A 24,367-nucleotide genomic window follows, 5' to 3' on the forward strand; every position below is an offset into this window, starting at 1 on the left:
CGAAATCAGTTGCACTCTTTAGTGAAAACGCGCGAAGCGCGAAAAGTTTCAATGATTCATAATAGAATCGGTCAATAAGATCGGGAATTGCATGTAGCCTATATTGCTATAAATTTCTTGTCCTCTCTGCTCGCGTAATCAGATTAACCGGTAGAGCTGACCGAGGTGTCTTGGAAACTGTAGGGCCCGTAAATAATAATTAAACATCTTCGGGCGGGCGGACCCGTTGGTATGACTTCGTTACATGATGTTATTTCGTGACCTCAGCAATATCAAAAAATGTAGAATCGCATAAACGTACTAAACTAAAAGACGCACACGATTTCATATTGGTATTTCTTCACAGGCATATATTTTTTCCGTGCGGGGTGGTATTTGTCTTGTGAGGTTCAGATTGCCAAGACAGAAATATTCGTCACCAGTTATTTAGGCGCCTATGGACAATTAAACCTATATGTATCAGCATAAGCGCAGTCCTTTTAAGGTTTTCTCGCTGCCGATCGTTCTGGCACACCTCTTGGAGTCGCATGTTACATGGCCTAAAACTTTATATCTTCGTGCGTCGTGGCGCGGTAATGGCCAACGCCGATATGCCTATTTCTATAAATCTTGCGTATATTTTCTTGGGTGAAGAGTACCCAATAATAAAGATATTTGGCAACTTGAAATCGCGCGGAGCGCAAATTTTTTTTGAAAATGCTACACAAATTTCCAAAAAATACTCCGTAATTTATGCTAATTCACGAAATAATTTTGGGCCCCCTTCGAGCTCGCCCCCCCCCCCAATTGGGGGGTTTGGGGTGCGGCAGTTACGGTGCTGTGTACATCGTAGCATATAGCTCAGAGTCATCACTACTAACAGTGGCGTAGCTCTAGGGGTGGGTTTGGGGGACGAAACCCCTCCCATATCAAACTTATAATGATTTCTATATGGACAGTCGGTCCGATTCCGATAAACTGAAAATAATAAGTCTCTCTGCAATTGAATCTTTAGGTAAAGTGTGTTTTAGTTAGTTAGTTCCGGATTTTTAAGTGTGGTTAGTAGTTGGTTCTCGTTGCTACTTTTGAAAAGTGATTAGTTTTATAGTTCTAGTTCTAGTAGCGAATTCTGAGAATTCAGTATAGCTAGTACAAGTCTGACAGTACAGCGAGTCAGATGACGTCTAATATTTCTGATACTTGGATCAGTTAAGCATCAGCAATACAACTGTGAACCTTATTTGAGTGGATACACAAAGTACGCATATTTGAATGTCTTCGCTCTCGTTATATCAGCTTGCATCATATTTTGCATCATCACATTCATAAAGCATGCTATTTTTCGTGTTCGTTTCAAGTTTCTCAGAAGTAGCGTATGCCGTTTGAGGTTGACAATTCTGAAACTAATTGGTGATCTGTGTTGAAGGATATGATTTCTGAATGGGTTGCATTAAGTTTGCTAGCTTTTGCTTCTGCGTCGGGTAAGATATATCTGGTTCATATAGGGCTGGGCCAGTATATTATCGTGATTAATAATTTGAATAATTGATATCGCGGAAGAATATATTTTGGGTGGATTTTCACCTCTTTCGTGAGTGCTACAGTACAACTTCGCCTAGTAAAAGCTTCGGCGAGATTTCAGAAACCGTTTCCAAAAGATTCGTTTATTTATGCCGTTATTAGTCATAAATGCATCGTTAAATTTGGAAGTTTGTATGGGACTACTAGCAAATATAATTTGAGGGCATGTCTTTTTAATCAGATCAACTCAATAGATTACTCTTCCTGATCAGGGCTTTGGAGCAGCCGTAAATTTTAACTGCTCCGGAGCTTTCTTCTATCATACATTAGCTCCGGCTCCAGATCCGGAGCCGCATTATTACCACTGCTCCAGCTCCGGCTCCGGCTCTGAAAATTATTGAATGGGCCTGTCTATATCAGAGATGGCCAACCCACGACCCGGGAGGGTTTTGAGTGGCCCGCGACGTGATTTCCTATTATATTATCGGAATCCTGTTATAGTATCGAAAATGAATTGCTCAGATTGTGAACTTGCAACGCCAACCAAAAATTACAAGTCTGGCTGCGACACTTGGGATGTTGATGACTAAAATATCAATTGCGACGCATTGGCAGATCCAGGGTCCAGTCACATTTTTAGTAAACCGTCGTACAACAATAAATTAAAAAAGTAGTGAAATTTTTTTTCACGCTTCGCGTGTCTAATTGTCACACGATTTCTTGCTCGGTAGCATAACCCCTCCTAAAAATGAAAAAAAAACGCCCAATTTACTCGATTGAGTCTAACTGTTTTCGCAATTACGGGAGAAAGCCTTTTCGCGTTTGCGCTCGCAGAAAGATCGTCGACGATGAAATGTAAGCACAAAATGATTGTATCATATTACCGGAAACCTTCGATATCGATGTGTCCAGACGCCGAATAGTCGTGTCCTTGCAAACAGAGCCCAGCGGGCGGTATACAGCATAGACCCGCAATATACTCAAGTAATAATATTATTGACCTAGTTCATTTATAAACTTTATAAATTTTACCCGCTTTGCGCGGATAGTGGACCGCGCTCTCGTTCGTCAATTGTATGTGCCCCTTTAGCCGAATAGGTTTGCTATCCCTGGTCTATAAATATCACTAATCTACCCATGGGTTAGTTATCTATAGTAATCTAGAGTCTGTCAGCTGCCAGTAACATCGGATGCAGCAACGAAGACATAGGTGCATGCCGCCGTGCCGGCTTGTGGCGTCATAATGAATACTTGTCAATTGCCGATAACATCATAGTTGCACTGGAACGCACTTTACTTCATGCCATTGCTGTGCACAGCATTAAAAATCAGGCCTGCTGTTAAATTATGTGAAATCAGCAGATATGGTTGTTGCATATATAATAGCATCTTATGAAATACGTCGGAGCCGGAGCTATTTCTCAAATAACGGGCTCCAGCTCCGGCTCCGGCTCCGTCTGAATTTTATGTAGAGCTCCGGCTCCGGCTCCAGCTCCGGTGAAAATGCACGGCTCCGGCTCCAGCTCCAAAGCCCTGTTCCTGATCATTATTTCTACTCTTACGTATAGTCTGATTCTGCTTATATGGCATCAGTGACTACTTAATATGCCCCTGCAAAAATTACCAACATTGGATATAATGATAAACAGTCTTCGACAAATATGTCTGGGGCATGGTCACGGCGCATTAGAAAGGGCAGTGGCGTCGCCCTGACTTGCTAACGGTCCTATTTGGGTGGCTGATTACTAAAATATCCATCAGTACCTTCGGGTTCCAGGTTGAAAACTACTGCTGTGTGCCAGAAAAGCTCTGCGGTCGATGCGGCCCATTGAAAACAGCTTCATGGTTCATACGTTGGAAACCTCTGGTCCCAGGGTTAGGGTTTACGCCCGATTGACAACAAATACTCTACGTTGTAACATATAAGTCCAGTATAGCTCCTTACAAGAACTAAGCGTGGTGCTATTTTCATAACAATCATCTTTCATGTCTATACATTTACTATATAGTTAACGCCGATGGTCATGGTCACCGATGCAGACAACTTATTATGAACGATACACTCCGCGATTACGAATTCCGAGACACATACGAGGATGAAGATTCCTTTTGTTTGGAAGTGACGCCACCAAACATATCCGTCGGTTTTTTATTTCATACATTCGATGGAATTTCTACTTCAGGTGACAACCAAGGAATAATCACATATGGTAAGATTTGCTTTCTGTAAGAAAATCCTTGCTTTCAATGCCGGCGGGAACTTTGCAGTATTGGCCTACGTGGTGAAATTAAAATACCTTGCCAACTGACTATTTCCCAGGATTTGCGCAAGGTATTTGGCGGCCGAGTTTAGGCTACCTTGTGCATTGAGCACACAGTTGTTAACGCATGCCGACATTCTACAATTAGTACATTTATAGCAGCCATAGCTCAATATGCATTTTGTTCGCTTCAGACACTGCCACCGGGAGAGAAACAGATGACGTTTCATCGGGCTGTCTGATCGCGCAATTCGATAACGCTTGTAAGTTTGAGCCGAAGATAACCCACAAAAAGTGCCCGCATGACGTAAGCGTGAAGAGGGGCATGCTATCAAAGATATACGTGACGCGTGCGACGACGAGGGAACCCGGCAATTTACGCAATGTGTCTGTCGCAATTCGAGCTGTCAACCAATACCTCGGGTATTTCACTAATTGCAACTGTAAGAGCCATTTTCGACTTGTCTCTCATTCTAACTAAACGATTGTAGTGTTTCTAGTGAAAAACTAATGCTCAAGCACGTCCTCAATTATGTTCGTTCAGCATTTATGTTTTATGATTGATGTTACTCGAAGAGCTACCATCCAAAACCGTAATCTTTTGAGTAAGCTTTTTGAGCAGGCCTACGGCAAAAAGCGGAAATACTTCTAATATTATACGCACATTATACGGTCTTCAGCAATATGTGTTCTTTTCTCACCATCTCGCTTAGCCAAGATGATCAAGAATATGATATCAAGATATATTCAGCATTCCGACATTCCATTTATCTTCTAACTAAATCATAGCCGCTACGTCTGCTCCTACAAGCGTGATGATTCTCACAAGAGAAACACCGAGCCAGACTTCGTCGCCACAAGCAGACATCGGCGACGCTACTGTAACTTATCCAGCAGGTACGGGGTTATGAATATATACTGTTCCACGTATACGATAGATAGAGTGGATTTCTTTTGTAAGGTTAAATGTATGTGTATTGTGTATAGGGCACAGTCAAAAGGTGCTCCGCGAAAATATAGGCTATCTTAGAATTATACAATATTATAATCCAATTAGAAATTAGAACAGGCGCAAATGGGGTACGAAAGAGCGTATAGGCACGTAGATAGGTAGGATTTATAACAATGCTTTACACCAGGGGTTTTAAACTTTTTAGGCCGCAACCCGAATCTGAGTTTAGTGGCATCTCGCGACCCAAAACCTATATTAGTATGCTACACGTTTTTACGGGCTTGTATGATATAGCGATTATGCAGACTAGGGGTGTTCAAAAATGCCCTTTTTCTCAAATTGTACTGGCTACTTGATAAAATTGTTAGGTTGCCTAATTTAAGCCTACACACCAAATTCGGTTCAATTCCAGCGAGTAGCCGCATTGCTACAGGAGATGAAAGTTACTATTTATTATATAAAAATAAATAATTGAATATTTCAAAAGTTTCTGTTCAGCCAGTGAAAGTGTTAGGTTGTCTACAGAAACGATATTCACCGAATTTGGTTCAATTCCAACCGGTGGAAGTGGAGTTATAGCCGTTTAAAAATTTGGATTATCAATAAAATAGTATTTACGGTGGCCAACTCTTCAATTATTTATTATAGTTGTGCTCACCGTAAATACTATTTTATTCAAATCCGAAGTTTTCGACGGCAATAACTTCGCTTCCACTCGTTGGAATTAAGCCAAATTTGGTGAACATCGTTTGTATGGACCAGTGGTTCTCAACCTTTTTGACCTCGCGGCACCCCTTAGAAATGAAAAATAGATCGCGGCACACCATCACAGTGGTTCTGAACTTTTTTGGCTTACGGCACCTGCAAACTACCAGAATACTTATTATGACCCAGTAGTAACGCCGACTAATGTCACCACCCCTGCAGTCAATCCAAAATGTCTCTGTACTTCCTTTCTTTTAACATAAACTTCTCCATTTTAATATTTCTAAAAGTAAACTTTTGTACGTAAAGCGTCCCTCATATAGCTTACTAAGTCGTGATAGAAAGTCGTCGTTTTCCTCGGGTCAGAATATCGTTCCTTCGTGATTACAACAAACATGGCGTATTCAGACGAAAGTAAGGGGGTAATTTTGATACATGACTTCACAGAAACTTCGAGCTGCCCTTAGATACTATTTCATAAGATTTTTTTGACAATAAATCTCTCGACTGCCGCATTCGGTCGAAGAGGTCAAGCACGATCGTCACTAACGAATACGGACGCGTAGAGGTGTAGGCTATGCAATGCATTTTTACGCAGATCGTGTAGCACAGTGGTTCCCAACCTTTTCCCACCCACGTACCATTTCGAGGTTTGATGCAGTGCTGCGTACCACCTACAAGTTTCGCGCGCCGAAGGCGGTCAAAATTGTTCCCCCATTTATGACGTCATAAGCACGTATTTGACCTATGCGATGTGTGATAAGAAATTCTATTAAACTAGGCATTATCAGTTAGAGCTGATTGGATGCATGGAATTGTTTTTCACCATCGGTCACAGAAAAGACCAACATAATGAATTAACAACGAACAACAAAAGTCAATTTATATAATGCGATGGCTGCATTTTCACTAGCTCAGCGGCGACCAACCTTTTCGGCCAAAGAGCCACGTGAGATCTGCGAACCATTGTCAGACCCCTTGAATGTTGATGACCTTTTTTTAGCCACCCGATAGGAGCGAACCGGATCAGGTAATGATGAAAACAAGACCGCGCGAAGCGCGAAAATTTTCAAAGTGAATGAGTTAGGCCAATATTAATGTCACTTGCATATATTGCGGGTCACCTCTGTATACCACGGGACTCACTTGGCAAACACAGGATTATTCGGACATATTAATACTGACGATTTCGGTGAACATGCGTCTATCATTTTGTGCCAAAGTTTCATTGCCGATCATCTTCATCATCATCTCTGCAAGTGCAGACGCGAAGTCGGATGCTGGACGGCACGTTCTCTCATAGTTGTCAATATAGTCAATTCCGTAGATTGGGCGTATTTTTATATTCAGGAAGGGCTACAAAAAGCATGAAATTGAGCGACAATAAATCGCGCGAAGTGATAAGAGAAATATCAAGCCAAAGAAATCTACAATGAAATATTCTAATTTATGGCATTTAGGGAGATCTACGAAAATTGTTTCTGGCTCCTAGCTACGCCAATGCGTCGGAAGTGGTATTTAGGTCATCAACATCACAACTTTCGGGGTCAGACTAATCAAGTTTTTGTTTGGTCTTGGAAGTTCACAGTAAATTACCTTAGTAATTTGTTATCTGATACTACAACTAATTTCGGGAATCATGTCGCGGGCCACATTTGACCCGCGGGCCACGGGTTGGTCACCCCTGCACTAGCTGGGCGATGCGTGGCATGCGTTTGCTCACGGCGCATCAAAAGTCATGCATGGGCGCAACAAGTTGGTTTCGTTTCTTCGACTTGATAGTCATCAGGAATGAAAATCCGTGCTCGCACTCCCACGTAGAAGAGAAAATTAACAGCTGGGGAATAGCGTGAAAAGCTAGCGTATAATACGAGGAAGCGATGCTAGAAAAACTTAAAATCAACGCCACCTGAACTAATAACCCCCTTCGGTCGAAAAGGAACCATAATCTCCTCGCGCACCACCTGGAAGACCTTCGCGTACCACAGGTTGGGAGCCACTGGTGTAGCACGAGTGAGGATAGCCACACCTCAATAGTTCTACTGGCAGTCACCCGCAGTTAAAGTATATTTTCAAGCCCAACAAACCAAGTTTTTATTCTCAGCGGCGAAGAGTTTTGTTAACTGATATAATTTGATCAACATCACTTCTCAACTCTCATATTCGCGGACAGTAGCACAAAGTTGTGCTACAAGCCTGTATTTTAACGGAAGTGCCGACACGATACCTAACAATCGCAATGTGGATTGCCAAGTTTGTAATTCGAATTTGGAAACCCGAAGGTAAAGTCCAATGGAGTTTTTTTCTCGCTGGTGATTGGGGAGACAATGAGGATTAGAAAACTTCATTGTCATACAGGCGCCGCCATGTCTGCTCTTCTCTGCGATCAATCAACTTATTGTGCAAAATTGAATTCAGCCTTCAAAGGCACGCGATCTGTCCGGTTAAGCGAATTCGAAGGGGATATTGATTGCAGCCTTAACATCAATTTTGATTTGTCAAATGTACAAACTTCACATCAAGCTCGATTCAGATTATTATTGATCGTTTGCTATAGACTAGAATTATTTTGCGCATAATTTCAAAATCCAGAAGAAATCGCTCGCGGCACACCTGCGAGACCTAAATGGCACACTAGTGTGCCGCGGCACACCGGTTGAGAACCACTGGTATAGACAACCTAACACTTTCATGGCGTGAACAGAAAATTTTGAAATTTTTTTCTTATATATTTTTATATAATAAATAGAAACTTTCTTCTCCTGTAGCAATGCGGCTACTCGCTGGAATTGAACCAAATTTGGTGTGTAGGCTTAAATTAGGTCACCTAACAATTTTATCAAGTAGTCAGTACAATTTGAGAAAAAAAGGCATTTTTTAATGCCCCTAATGCAGACGACAGTCTTATGCAACGCAGCACTATGAAATATTTTTGTCGCACGCGTTTTCTACTACTGTCTACTGATCTACTCATATCGTGCTGACTGCCGCCCATTTCGACGACCGGACATGTAAATATTAACGGTTTTGGCCAACTCTTAGCGACGGTAATTTTTGGCAGAGGTTTTATCACCGCAGAGCTTGTTGACACCTCACTTTTGCCATCGGTGTGGTGGCCAAAACTTCACGTCATCACGTGTTACAGTGCGGAAAGTGGGTTGCTCTCGAAATTTCTGTGGCTCATATAGTCCTGGAACCGATCGTTGCACAGCACACCCCTATAACAAAGCATCCCAACGGTCTCCAACGGTGTTTTCCATAGAACCCAATGTCGGACAAATCGTTTAATAGATTGCAACCAATTTTTCTGCATGTCTCGCTTATTGACTTATTGTACCCAAGACAGCGACCTCGGAAATATACAAACTATCCACATGAAATCGCGCGAAGCGCGAAGAAATTTTTCGATGCAAGAATTTCAACAAATATTATATACATATATTAGATCGCTCTAGTGTTGTCGCGACCCAAAATTATATCCTTCGCGACACATACTTTGAGAACCCCTGCTTTATACCATGAATCTATCAGAACCGTCTCTCCCGCAAAGCAACCAAAAGACCTATGCTATATAGCGATTAAATATATGCAAGCTACATAGAAAGGAAAACGTTGATTGATACTGATGGTCGGCTGAAACCGTGCAATAATTTAATTAAAAGACACAAATAAGGAAATGCCGTTCAGTCGCTCACAATTGGCGTGAAATTTTCAATCGACACCCCACGAACGAGGTCTCTGAATTCTGAAGTATGTTCTGTTTTAGTGTAACACCTTCTCGGTGTGAACACACACTCTCAGAGTGCAGGGCGAAGCACAAAGTATTGTCAAGTTGCTTGTAAGACAACCGTTGTTCTGTACAACGGCTTACCGCGCAGATGCTGGATCCATAATAATTCGCTGTTCGACAGAAGTATCAGTCTGAATCATTCTAATGCCGATGAAAAATGCGAAGAGATGTAATCGGCTTTCGTAGATTTTACTCATGATCCTTTCTCTACAGGAACATCCAGCAACACTACGCCCACAAAAGCGAAATTCGACAGCACTACATCTTATTCCGATAAAACTACATCAACAGGTAGGCCTATTCATTAAAATATATAGGGCGGGATCTATTACTTGTATTGAAAGTTCTCAATTAGTGTTGTGAATAGTTAATATATTGAATCTGCATCGCTGTCAGGCAAAGCGATTCATTTGCCGTACATTTGAGCGTGCGACAGAAATGAAAAGAAATTAGTGTCCAGGGGGCCCTTCCCGCTTAAAGAGCTTTACAACCCTAAAGTCAGATTCGTCCTACAAATTACAAAATTCCCTCCGAGTGGGAAATTCCGTCTGGTTAAGACTGGGGTTATTGAACTTTTTTGGTCACGAACCCCTTCCAGCTTTGTGGGACGTCGCGAGCACCCCCATGACTAGAAGAGAGATTTATACATGTATGGCTGAACGCTGGTCTACCAAACAAAACGCAAAAAAAGATGAAATTAAGCAGCGGTGCTTCATAAATCCGGTTTCCACGGATACTTTGTGTTGAGTTGACCTTATTTTAGCTAACCGTGGCGGCAGTTCCTGAAAATCCAGGTTTTCACGTGTGGTTCGTGAAGGGTTGACCTTTTTTAGTCTTCTGTCCAATCACTAGAAGCACTAGAAGCAAAAAAGAAAGAAGACGGCGTGCAAAAAAAGAGGACATTTATTGAAAAAAAGAGGAAAAATCCTCCAAAGATGGCATATGGTATCGCTACCGTAAACCCCCTAAAACTAGTTTGCGTACTTCTAAGCAAGGGCTTCGTGAACCCCATTTAAGAACCACTGGGTTAGGACCTACTGAGCTAGAGTGACCTCATGTTTGACCGCATGGACCGTGTCATGTTGGGTACGGGCACACTTTCTCTCGAAAGAGCGGTATTGTAATTGACTTTACGTAAGTCAGCGGTTCACGCAATATTCAGAGATTCTGTTGGGAATCATGCCTTGATTTTCTTGATATGCCGGGATCTCGATCGCCTGATTAGACAGGTTAGGTTAGACTTTATCCGCACGTTATCTCGTTGAACATTGCAAAGCGTAATCTCATTCTTATTGTACGAATATCATTTTAGGCACGGCTACGGGCTTGTCAGCTGGTGCAGTTATCGGAATTGTGGCTGCTGTAATAATGGTATTCATTCACGACTGAAGTGTAAACGGTGGAACGAGCAGACCGCGGAACACGCAATATGAAACGGCGGACCGGCGGACTAGCACGAAATCCACAATGAAAACGACGGACCGTAGAACATGGACAACTCTATATATCTTTACATTTTCAAGTGATTTTTCTATTATACTTTCGGAGTTACTTAAATTTTTATCTCATTTTAAAAGTGTTGTCAAGTAAATTTATTTTGTGAAGTACTTTAATTCTGCATCGTCAAGTTACAATTCAATTAAACTTTTTGTCCTTGTCGTGCTGTACTATATATGCTTCACAATTGTGTGTAATACACTTCAAACGGACATGACATTGTAATGAGTTTACACGAGAATGCATATATTAAAGGTGGGTTTCGCACGTGGTACCCGTACCATCAGAAGTAACGAAATTCTTATTTTCGGATAATGACAGTAGGTTTTTGTCTACTTGCTATCCGTGCCCAAGTGCCCACTTGCAATATGGACGAATATTCCGCATCCGACCCGTATTCACGCAGAGTATCGTCAATTCTCATTCGAATGCAAACAGGACACTGTAGAACGAGGATAACAAAGATACGGGCCGCCCAGAGCATTTCACCCGTCCAGCGAAGTATTTTTGAGTAAACGGAAAGTTGCTTGTACCATGCAGCCGATTTCTGACAAAATTTGATATTTTTACTGAGAATTACTTTCACATAAATAATAATCCCTCAAGACTGCAAATGTCGAACATGTTCAATAGTTTACAAGTCGCATTACCACCATCCGCCTGCAATGGACCAAAACTATACCCATTCTTACAAGCAAAAAGCCTATGCGAAACCGTTGTATAACAGTTATATATCAGTTTCACATAAAATAAAATTAAAATATCTTTTGACGAGCAGCTTTTTAACTTCTGGCGCACCAGGTCCCCGGCATCCAGACAAACTTGACTGGTGATTTCATAATATTGAACAAAATCCCATCATCTGCATTACTCTTAAATCGCTTGTTTTCCTCGCAACGCATGCACATTGCGCAATGGCAACTTCGCATCGTGACTAAAACTGAAGGAAAATAGAAATATTCGTCGTTAGATTCACTATTCTCGCGGTTTATAACTGTATTCAATCAACCAATCACCATATTTTTTGCAATTCCGTTGCTTTCTAATGAAGTGGTTGCTAGAGCTGAGCCCCGATCATTAATAGATTGACCATTGTCAGCTAGTAAAATGAGGACTGTGGGAGCGCTTCGTATTATGCAAAATGAAATGGATAATTGCGTCAGCTCATGTTAAAACGCAATACTATCTTTACTGGAAGATGCTATAAATTCAAAGATCGCTATGATCGTAAAACAAATATCAACATAGGTTATACCGGTCATCAATTGCGTTTTATAATACTAGACGTCTGGATCCCTTATCACGTTTTCTGGCATTATACAAATTTCTGTAAATCAGTGCTTGTTCGCCTTTGGAGAATGTTGCGACCAGTTCACGCACTAGCACTAATCCTAATTCCTAATCGAAATAAGGATGAGCAACCGAGTAGGGCTGCATGGTAACAGACATCTTATATTCATAAAAACACAACAAAATCAGTCATTCAAAACGAGCGTTTATCTTGAATTTCTCCAGTCAGTTCATAGCGGAACTGGCCGCTACGAAATTTGAAAAGTAGCCCGTGACCCGTTTCGAGTTGGCGACACCTGGTTTAGATGTACAATACACTACGTTTTGTATAATACACGGTAGTACGGTAGTATAGCTCAGTAGCACATTAGTATAATACACAGCTCGTGCAGTTTTTACGGGAGATAATTATTCTTTATTCACAGTAAGAAACTGGTCAATACACATATAATCCGGGGATCAACCTGCACCTAAAGAAAAATGGCAAGATTGGAGTAATTTTTTAAAATTTCAGCAATACAGCCAAATTGTTATTCCTGTGCAATACATGGAGAAGTCAGATTACAGAATTGCAGTAGATGAAGAATTGGCACGGGTTACAGAGCAGAGGTAGAGATGATTGAAAATGAAGAATCGAAATTACAGAAATTATGCTGTGATTCACTAGTGTAATATTAGTCCAGTGGTGCATTCAAGGCCTTCCAAAGAATATGCACACTGCACAGTATGCCCAATTATTATTATCATTATCATAACTACAGCTGCGAATGGAGTGCCACTTGTCGCATCTAAAGGCCTGAAGGCGGACTGCGCTGCATTAACGTTCCGGGCATTCGCATCACGTGAAGTATAGGCTAGTGTGCACTATATACACTGTTCAGTGCACAGTCAGTGAATGGTATATATCCCCGCGTAGCTTGTACGACCGAAAATACCCGAAGTATGACTCCGGAAAATCGATGTAGAATTGCTCGGTGTAATAAGTACTAAGTAGGCATAAATAATCTCCTTATTCTGCTGGTCAGGCTGTCATGACCAGTAAAATAAAGGTATTTGAAACCGTTAAAACCAAATAAATGGAATTAGTATACACCGCGTGTTGAGATCATTTCTTCAATGTCTCCTGCGCTAGGAAATGAATGCATTCTGAAGTTGCACTCAAAGCATTCGACTATACCTCTAGCAAAACTGTTCCGATCGACAGTATCGCGTCTAAATAAATTTCTGAATTTATGTATAGTCTACAATCGGCAATCAAGGACAATGTCCTTTCTCGATTTCACGCCATTGCCCCCAATCACACAATGAGGGTGTGGTCGTCACGCCTTAGTTGAACATCACTTTATGCTTTTGTTTATAGGGCGTCTAGATGCAGAGCTTGACCATACGCTGAGATGTTGACGAATAGCCATATAATATTGCGATATACGTCTATAAATAGATTTCCCGCGCGAATTCAACAAAGGGAAGACGTTTTGCAATACATGAGTCAGTATATTGCAGATGCATTGACGGCAATGGATAAATTGGTTTGCTGTATTCCATATTTGCAGACATAATTACTACTTATCTAGCACAATTTCACGTCAAACGATGACATGAGTTATATTACCAATGTGGCTGACTTCTATGGAGAAAACAAAATGTTTACGAGCGCTTGTCCAAATGGGATCGCGTATTCTTCAAAAAGAATGTCCTGAAAATCATTCGAGTCGAGATCTACGCCTTCGCCGCGCCGCCTCAGACTGCGAAGAACGATGATTCGTTGGATTCGATCACGAGATAGATTCAATAAGATGGTGTAACACCCATTGAGGTATATATATATATAAGGATGCCCAATTTATCGTCGGCTACTACAACATGGCTTCAGCGTGACCTTAGCGAGTGCCGCACTGTCGTTTCGAGAATTCGAGGTTTCTTGTTAGACGCCGTAGTTGTGTGTCTTATTTTGTATAACTAGAAGGGCTCGAAGGCCTCTTACAAAAGTCAAATGTTGCACTCGACCAGCGCATCGTATTCTGCTTTTTCGTATCTAGTCGGCTTGTGCAGTCCAATCTATCAGACCGGTAGCTCGCGTGTCTTTATTTAAATCACATAATGCGTCCTTCCTCATTATCCGCACATGGAATGCATGCACACTGCACAGTGTTGATATTTTATGTTGAAAGATTCGTCAGACGTTACTATCTGCTCCATTATATTTTTGGAAAAAGGCAAACATAGCTATTATAGATATTCTGAATAATGATCAGAACAGTGATTACGGCCGCTTTACTGATTGCTTGCGTTCAAGGTGGGTGCGAGTTTCCTTATAGTCAACATAATTTCCAAATGTTCAATTCTTTATCGCTATTTTGCATTTTGTGAAAGTGCGCGTCTACATCAATGAACTCTCTTTTAAAATTGTACCAGCAGATGATGAAGTTTGTGCTTTTACCGCTTTTTATAGGACAATAACTCTATATTCCTGCTCAGCCAACTTATACTTTCAATTTCAATATATCCCGACGATCCACCCATGAGATAGACTGTACCAAAGGATATACACAGTTTGGTATTGTATATTCTGCCCTTTTGTGGGCTGATAATATTTGGTAATTAGCTTTAAATGCTATCAGTATCTTGGGGTCGTCGTATCTAAAAAAAACGATCTATCAAGCATTCTTCAAACTTCCTTCATTAGCATCCCCGTGACTTTTTGAACACGAATACGAAACTGCAAAAATTGGTACACAATACACACTCGTCATTGCTGACTCGAGTATATTCCAGAATGACTGAATACCAAAGACACCGGCGGCAATAGAATTTTGAAGTCATCACCAAGCTGCCTTCGCACCTTCACGAGAGTTAAAGTCATTCAAATACATTTTAAACGAAATTGGATTATTGCATCACGAATTGGTGTATAGATACTGGATAGTATTCGTGCAAGTACATTCGCGCGTCGAATGTCAAAAAAATGTAGTAAAAATGTCTAAATGGCGTCAGTCTTTGTTTTGATTCAGTTCCGCTGAGATCATGCACTCACGTGTGCTTTGTTGACGTCCTACGCAGATAGACCATTGTTCAGCCCGTGATGACTGGTTCATAGAAGATGCATTACGCTAAGCCTTTACGTAAATGTACACGTGACAGTTAGGAAACAAAGACAATATTACACGCTGCTGCCTCCACATGACCGCGTTTAGACGTTTCGAAATCTTGACATGCACCAGCAATCTATGAAATGGAACTTTCCACAGCTTAAACCCGCGGTATATCCGTCTTACTCATATTTATTGAGATACATTTAATTTGCAGCAAGTGGTGAAGCATGTGACAGGACTATTACTCTCGACCATCCCGAGTCGGGTGGCACAAAGAAGATGTACGATGAGCATGAAGGGCTGGAATGTCTGCAAATTATCACACCTGAAATCGATACACCTTTAGGCATGCTGCTAAAGCTTGGAGGCGATATATCCCTCCCGGAAAACGACGATATCTCACGCATTTACGGTAAGACAGTTGCCTACAAACCAGCGGCTATTGTGTAAAAACACAGGACTATATCATATTGTTTCAATTCGCAGGCTTCGAAAGCGAACTGCCGTGTAACGACTCTGCAGTTCCATGCTGTCTCATATTGACCTTCAGCAAGTCTTGTAGCGTTTGGAAAGAAAAAATCTACGGCGAGTGTCCTGGGCGAGTCGATATGAAGATGATTCATGGAAATTTGTCAATGGCGTTGCCTCGCGCGACTACATCCAGATCAGTGCGCAGCAGCTCTAATTCATCTGCAACTGTTGAATACAAGTACATCAACACTTATGATGGAATATTGCTAGATTGTACCGGTAAGTACCGAAACATGATTGATGGGATATTGTCTGGTTGTTCCGATATTCCGAAACATGACTACTGAGAGCGCTTGCTGGTAGGCCTGCCCTACACCGTCATTCCGCAAACTGTACGACACCCATTCGTTTGGACCGTTGATTTGCGTCGCATTAATGGGTGTACTATTTTAAATTAGTCATTTACTTATCGAAGACAGGAAGAATCCAAAAATAGTGTTCAATAGAACATGCCCCGTGACCGTCTCACTATGGAAGGCGATTGTTTTTTAAAATATCCAGAGATAGAGATAGCTAGAGATAAGTATGGCTTCAAAACAACACGAGATATACAACATACCGCAAAAGGCTTTGTTTCACCATAGTGTCCTATATGGGTGAGTTCCAGGACAACTAGCAAAATAAAATATATATTTTCGCAATTAGTACCGCGGTAGCATTCGATTGATGCCAATTTTATCAATTTTTGCGTTCGGCAAATCGGTCGAAAATTACCGTAAAGTTGCCTTTGGCCAAATGGAAAGTGTGACGTAGACCAATTGCAGTGAACCGTGAGATTTGCTTGCGTCCACAGTTCACACCATATAGGACACTATGGTTTTTCACTGATGCATCGGCTAAATGTAATATGGCCGCTCGTATTGTCCCTGAATTTGCGAATTATCTTTTAGACTTAGACCAGTGGTTCTCAACCGGGGGTCCGCGAAGCATTTTCAGGGGGTCCGCGAGACCTCTAAATTTGCAAAATGATTGGAAACGAATTTGTAACTTTTTTAAATTAGGGAAATCACGAAGCAGTTTCGCTTCTAACTGCTAATGCTTCAGCAAGCACATCAACAGAATGGCCGTATGAGATTAAATATCCTAGGGGTGTCCAACTCAAATTACGTGGCGGGCCGGATTCAAACATTCCCAACGCTCGCGGGCCGCACGCTTTGCTTTTCACTTGAACACCTTATTTCCAAGCAGTATACTACAATTGTATCACGGATCATAGGGGCTTTATTCTAGCACAGCGGTTCTCAACCGGGGGTCCTCGGACCCCTGGGGGTCCACGAAGCCTCAAAATAGTTGATAACCTAATTTGTTTTCTTTTATTCGTAAAAATACGAGGCAGTTTCGCTTCATTACTGGTGGAACTCCAGAGCTCACATCAACAAAATGGCCGTATGAGATGAAATATCCTACTGTGCAGATTCATTTTAATTGCTAAACTGCCAACAGCATAATGATACAAACATTTTGCAATTTAGAGCTGTTTTGTTGGGGTGATGAGTAAGGTCAATCATGGCGACTTCGAACGATTTACCAAAATCCATTTTATCCTGTGATACACACGACCATTTTTCCATAATAACTTCAAGATAAGCTGCTAGATAGAAATGATACGGCTTGACGTTGTATGTTTATTAAAAAATATCTGTCAATTTTGGTGTCATATTTGTTGTGATTATACCAAAATGTGTCGACGGAAGCGTTACGCGTTATTATTATACATTCGCCACCACCTATATTTGTGGAGATGGATTTTAGGCACTCGTTCTTATCAAATCGAAGGCGCAGATTTTCAAGACACGATCACGTATTTCAAGAAATGCAGTTGCAGAATTCGCTTTAAAATAATAGAAGTCAACCCAATTCTACATGAAAAGTATGATCTTATTTTCGAGAAAATTAATTTCGTTGCTGTGTATCACTAAGCCTACGCCCTACAGTTATCACTTCCACAAGATAATTGCACGATAATTGAGGTAAATTTAAAGTAAAACTTCATAGGGGTTCGCAGGGTCCGTAACGGTCCGAAAGGGGTCCGCGAAGACAAAAAGGTTGAGAATCACTGACTTAGACCATTTTAACGTGGTATTACGCGTATCGTTGAGAATTTCCTACCTATATCAATTATTTTGGAATCGCAATAGATCTTAAATTACTAATACTACTCAGGTAGGTCGATTTCCTTCCATCTGTATGCATCAGCACATATTGCAATCACTCATAACAGCCACGACTTTATTTCGACAGATACAACGCCTCCTCCTACCGTTGAGACCACATCTGAAGACAAGCAATTGTCGACAGTCGAAAATTCTGCTAATGGTAAGAAAGAACGCGCGTTACAGACATTGTCAACAAATTTCTATATGATTCTAGAAGAAGCTGTTTTTTGTTTTGTTTTGAGTCCTTGCGTCTCTTACTGGCATATAGCTATGGCTTACAATTTACATCCACAAAATAATGAAGGTTTCAGGCAAGCTGATATAAGTGTAGCAGTTGAATCACCGAAATGTATTATTCTCTGTAGCAAGCACATAAGAATATAAGCTTTGTATATAGACAGCGAGACCACTATATGAAGATTCATATACGTAAATAACATTTATTGATTAGGAGCAACTGTTTCCGATTTCAAAACGGCTCTGAACAATGCTCCACCATTCACCGTTCCAACGCAAACAAGACATATCTTTCAAGAAAACGCAATGATTGACGGAACAGGTACCACCAATGAAATGCTTCACGACAACACTGTGACTCCAGCAGCAGGTAAGATTTGTCTATAATCTACTGCACAGTTGAAGTCATGGTTAATCGATGTATTTCCTTATTCAGACTCACGCAATTACGAAATTACCGAGCCTATAGCGGATAGTGAGACGATGCCTTTGAATAGATTTTCGCCGAAAGTTAGGTGGAATCCGTCAGATGCGGTGACACCACGCGTCCATATTGCCTCGACAACAGGTATGTGATGTCTACTGCAAGTTAATATGGAGCTATGGCATCATGTAACCATGTTGCTCTAAACACCGAGGTGAGAATTGGCACGCGTCACACAAGATATGAAGTATTGCAGAATGATAAGTCCATACGTATTGACTATGAGGCAGGGACTCTCTTTTGCAGGAAAGGAAATAACCCGAGAGATCAATCGTGCGAACGAAACGGCTTGCATTGTGATCATCGCGTGCTTGTGCGCTGTCATCATTGGTTTGATCTTTCTGGTTGTTCTAATTTATACACGTAAAAGGTTCGTAAGCAATCTTATGGATGGTGTTTAGTCGTGTAGACGCACCCTGAGCTTCCCTTGCTGGTTCATATCCGACATTTCTTTTCTTGGCCTGTATTTAATGTCAAGCGACACACATTCAAATTATTATGGATTTTTGAACTTTGAGTTAACAAAGATTTTAATTTCCCAAGGAACAACCCAGCGACGGACCAGGAAAACAATGAAGCGACTGGTGAATCCTTGCTGAATGGCTGTGTGGGACATGGACATTCAGTAAGTCTTGGCATTTTATCAAATATCGTTTGCACATATACACAACATATTCCTCGTTAATAAAAATTGGTGTGATAGCCGTATCATATAAAATAGGAATGGAAAGGCCTTTAAACCCTATCATATTACTAATCCGCCAGCATCTACTATTAAGGTCGCTATTTATTGGGCTATCATGTAGTGATAGTCTCGAAAATTCGCCATTTATACTTTCAGAGCGTTACTCTCTGATGTAGTCAAGCGATCCGGAATGGTTCACAGAATAAATGAATCGGCGAGTATACTATCTCGTAAATCGCGGCGTAAACAAGAGGAGTCTAATGCAAGCGAATCTACCAGCCTCATGTGTGCGATCGCGAGTGACAGCAGTTCAAATTCTCATTTCTCTGTGTTTGAATCGTAGCTGTTTCACTTTGCATTTTGTTCAAAATGTCCATTCTGGTGTGATTTTATGAATCTATTCTAAATCCGCAATATTCTCAAAGTTCAAGGTAATATAATTCTGCTGTTGCAGTGTTTGAATATTGTAGTATATGGGTCAAAATGCAAATTTGATAACAAAATGTTTTGACTTCTATTGCAAAAACTCATTAACCTCTTCTGATATAATCTTTCGTGAACCAGGAATTTGATTGGAAATGATTCATGGAGATTTGATATTTTTTAATGTATCGACTGGCAGGTCTCATACATGATCGATCATTGGAGCATTTTAATATATACCGTTCGCAGTTGAGAGATACTGCTTCCGCGACTCGAAAATTGTATCCGTACAATCTGTATCGTATATTATTACACTATTTCATTTGGCATCAAATAAACTTGTCTCGTGATATCCATATAAGATGCAGGATGCTTTTAATTGGGTTAGGAAGAAGGGGAATGACGACAGGAAATACCTGTACTATCACACCATTGTGTTGGAAGGTAGCGCGCATATCGATATAGCGCGGCAGCGGGATAGTCGACCAAGTTTATGTACAGCAAGTGCGTCGTGTCCTATTGCATGACATGATCGAGGCAGTTTTTTCCAAAATAAATACTTAGCACAGGACTCGATCATATAGCTATAGATAGATTGGTGGTTTTGAAAAGTGTTTCGCAAACTCTGTACCGCGACAGATTCTCAGGGGTACCGCGAGTCTTTCGGGATTTTGGAAAATAACTGCATAATATTGACGATATGGCGTCCATAGACAAGCATATCCGCTCTTGAAAGCGGTCTGACTTCTGAAATAGCTGATAAATAAGCACGCGAGGCCATTCACCATGACCATGAAACAAACCACGGCATTGTCTTTAAGTAGGGCAATGTCCACAGTGTCCGCATTACAATTGCGCTGCTATGTGTCGAATTATTGTCAAATCTAACCATAAATAAGAAATCGTGCACCAAATCATGAGCACATTATCTTCACTTCAACACCACTTCAGGATATGTTGTAGTTTTGTAGTAAACAAATGTAGGTGGGCAGTTTTTCGCAAATAAATTGATGAGTTTTGTATGTCTCCTTCCAAATCCTATTCCACGATAAGTACAATTAAAATATTGTTGTCATTTGTACCTGAACGGGTATGTCAACATGTTTTTTACGTTTTTATTGAAGTTTAGAGCTGTAGCCGAGCGACACAGCCTGGAAAACGACGAAATGCGGGTATGTTTGTCAACAAGCAAACCCCGTTTCAGTCGAATACATGTTCGTCTAAACAAGCATAGCCATCGCATTACCACGTGAATAGATTTTTAAGTAACTTTCTCGTTAGTGTGTCGCGAGGGCTTTATAATTTTCTTGTGTGCCACAGGCCAAATAAGTTTGGTAACCACTGGTCTAGAAAGTACAACACACTGTCTGTGCGTGTGTATTTTTACGCATTTATTGCACCATGTGCATAGCATAGACCAGTGGTTCTCAACCTTTTTCACCTCGCGGACCGGTAAAATTTCGAAAAATACTTGACGGACCGGGGGACTTCCAAAAATTGAAATCAACCGAAAAGTTAGAGTATGCTGCCGTTTTTTGCAGGTATATGGTGCTAGAGAGTGACATTTTGAGGGGTTTGATTGAAATTAATGATGTTCATGATGGCATTCATGCAATGTTCCCTCTAAGCTGCGCACGTGCGCAAATGCCCAGTGCTGACAAGGTCTCTGCGCACAGAAAATCTAACTTGCCCACAAAAAATCCGAAGTGATGACCTTTTTTTTAGTCGTTACGCACTGTTGTCCAAGGGTCTGCGCATTGAGTTGGTGAGTGTGCGCAGACTCGTCGGAAATTAGAGGGAACATTGCATTCATGTGATCCGTACGGTAGTGAGTTTGCTGAGTCGAAGTAAAATTGCCTTGCGCAGATACACGTGCTACCGCCGAGAGTCTTTTACAGTCTTTCGCGCCGTAGGCCATGGATGTAACCGAGGACGCCAACTGGATTAATATTCTTCTCTTCGACAATATCGAGAGAAGAAGTGTTTCGGAGTCGAACCAAGCACCTTGTCGTGCTACCTTGCTCAAGACTCATTGCCCACAACACCAGACGTATGCTACTCTTTCTACTACAGATGCAATGCGCCGCACGAAAACACCACACCACAGCTACAACTGGCCATCCACAAACCCGGGGCCGCAAAACCACTTCGTCAGCCAACCCCCCAAAAAACTTTGGTCTTATTCTTCCTACAGCTAGATGGATTTTTTTTCACCAGTACTCGTGAACACATCCAGCCTAATGGCGCAAATCGAGAAATTCTTTTATAATTCATGACCGAATCGGTCAATAATATTATTTATTGCTTATATATTGCTCTAATTTTTTATCCTCTCAGAATTATCAGATTTTCCGGTAGAGCTGAGTAAGGTGTTGTCTTGGAAAATTTTCGACACGTCATCAATATTAAACATATTCGGTTGGCTTGTTGGAATAATTACTTCTTGTATGTCATTATTTTGTGAAGTACTGTCTGTTATATATAGTGAATGGATATTGATATCGCACAAGCGCACTAAACTAGAATACGCACACGATTCCAAACTACTATTTCTTCACTGAAAAATAACTGTTCTCTGTGGGATGGTTTTTGTCTTGTGGGGTACAGATTGTCAGGACAGCGAAATTCTGCTCCAGCCATTTAGGTGCCCATGAAGAATGTGACACATATATATCGAAGTTTTCGGTCAACAAAGGGCGGTCGTTTTCGGCCAAGGCGTTCTCTCTGCCGAATCTTTGGCACACTTTTCGTAGTCCTAATGTCCTATGTTCGCCTAAGCTTCATCATGTGTTGGTGCGTCGCAGCGCGGCAATGGCTGACGCCGGAATGCCTATTCCTATATATCATGCGTATTTCTTGGGGGAAGGGCACCCAACAATCAAGGCATTTAGTGACACTAAATCGGGAGAAGCGCGATTTTTTTTAAGTTGGATGAAGTTTCAAAGAAATACTCTATAATTTATGTTCATTCACGAAATCACTTTGGGCCTCCTTCAGTAGGGGGTTTGGGTGCGGTAGTTACGGTTCTGCACGAAATGAATATATCGAAAACGAATGATCGTGCAAACTGCGCGGTTTGGCGAGTCAGCTCTTACTTGTAGCATCTTGAAATCAAGGTATAAAATTGCAAAATACCTGGCGGACCGGCAGGAAGGTCGTCGCGGACCGGCACCGGTCCGCGGACCGGCGGTTGAGAACCACTGGCATAGACAACGGAAGTTCTGCATGAAAAACGATGTACCTCTTTCTTCAGATTTGGAAACGCTGGCGCGTGCTGCAATGCAGTTGCGTATCGCGGTATAGTCATGCAATTGTATCATATCACGCAGTGGCTTCTCTGTTCTTGTTTTAGACGTCATTGTACGACGTACGTACATGTACTGAACAGTAGGGCTCTTCAAATATGACTTTTTTTGTCAAATCGTACTGGCTACTTGATGAAATTGTTAGGTTACCTAATTTAAGCCTACACACAAAATTTGGTTCAATTCCAGCCAGTAACCGCTTTGCTACAGGAGAAGTAAGTTTCTATTTATTATATAAAAATGAATAATAAAAAATTTGAAAATTTTCTGTTCACCCCATGAAAGTGTTAGGCTGTCTATAAAAACGATGCTCACCAAATTTGGTTCAATTCGAACCAATGGAAGCGGAGTTATTGCCGTCGAAAAATTGGGATTTGAATAAAATAGTATTTACGATGAGCACAACTTAAATAAATAAACAAAGAATCGGTCACCGTAAATACTATTTCATTCAAATCCAAATTTTTCGACGGCAATAACTCCGCTTCCACTGGTTCGAATTGAACCAAATTTGGTGAGCATCGTTTCTATAGACAGCCTAACAATTTCATGGGGTGAACAGAAAATTTTCAATTTTTTTATTATTAATTTTTAGATAATAAATAGAAACTTTCTTCTCCTGTAGCAAAGCGGTTACTGGCTGGAATTGAACCAAATTCTGTGTGTAGGCTTAAATTAGGTAACCTAACAATTTTATGAAGTAGCCAGTACGATTTGAAAAAAAAGTCATTTTTGAAGAGCCCTACTGAACAGTTTTACGTTGTGAGAAAGCAACAGGGCTGTTTGCCATTACGGTATCACAATGTGCGTCGCCACTGTTCGAGGAACGGTAGCGGCAAAAAATGGTTACCTTCAACTAGAATTATATGAATCATATGAAATACATGCGTATATGCGATTGCGAAAGCTTGATTTATCGGATAATTGCGTGTCGATGGCGAAATAATCTGAATTTGTTGTGTCGTAAGCGCCCGCAAAGTTGATGCAAGTTGTCATCTTTTATTCGCGGACAGTAGTAACTGAACAAAAACATGGAATGACTTCCTGATGCATGGCCTACTAAAAAGTAGGCCATGCTTCCTGCTATTGTAAGCTGATGAAACGCATGCGCGCTCGCCACACGTTTCAAAATATGAAGAAGGGAAGTGATAATATCTCGCAATTATCGGCGATTATGACAGTATGAAACGTAGTATTGGATTATCGACCATGATAGCTCTCGTCATTCACAACAGATGAGTTCGGTAATCGGGAGTATTTACATCATTTTTTCTTTTACGATTACAGCGCTGAATCGCCAAATCAAGCTGGCTTGAATTTGTGCTCCAATCCTTGCCAGAATTGGATCATTTTTATTTTGACCATAGTGATTTGGTTTTCTGTTTAGTCATAACTTCGACGTCGTCATACGACCAGAAGCGCCTTTCCAATCTGATGATATTCTGTTCATACAGAAACC

General features: G+C 41.1%; 2 protein-coding genes across 2 annotated transcripts; both read left to right on the forward strand.

The window, feature by feature from the left end:
• The first annotated feature begins 1,305 nt into the window (after positions 1-1,305).
• Positions 1,306-10,922, forward strand: LOC145445075 (uncharacterized). Its single transcript, XM_080323166.1, has 6 exons — positions 1,306-1,460; positions 3,510-3,710; positions 3,956-4,204; positions 4,551-4,658; positions 9,422-9,499; positions 10,521-10,922. Exons 1-6 carry the CDS (start codon positions 1,409-1,411, stop codon positions 10,595-10,597), a joined length of 765 nt encoding a protein of 254 aa, XP_080179292.1. The 5' UTR covers positions 1,306-1,408; the 3' UTR covers positions 10,598-10,922.
• Positions 10,923-14,121: 3,199 nt separating this feature from the next.
• Positions 14,122-19,431, forward strand: LOC145444204 (uncharacterized). The gene is made up of 9 exons (XM_080322139.1): positions 14,122-14,291; positions 15,302-15,499; positions 15,574-15,837; positions 17,860-17,934; positions 18,226-18,381; positions 18,448-18,579; positions 18,742-18,865; positions 19,039-19,120; positions 19,337-19,431. Exons 1-9 carry the CDS (start codon positions 14,243-14,245, stop codon positions 19,349-19,351), a joined length of 1,095 nt encoding a protein of 364 aa, XP_080178265.1. The 5' UTR covers positions 14,122-14,242; the 3' UTR covers positions 19,352-19,431.
• The last annotated feature ends 4,936 nt before the right edge of the window (positions 19,432-24,367 follow it).

Source organism: Botryllus schlosseri, chromosome 8, assembly GCF_051294905.1.
Source record: "Botryllus schlosseri isolate E-star chromosome 8, Bs_hap1, whole genome shotgun sequence".
In the NCBI taxonomy this organism is placed as follows: domain Eukaryota; kingdom Metazoa; phylum Chordata; class Ascidiacea; order Stolidobranchia; family Styelidae; genus Botryllus; species Botryllus schlosseri.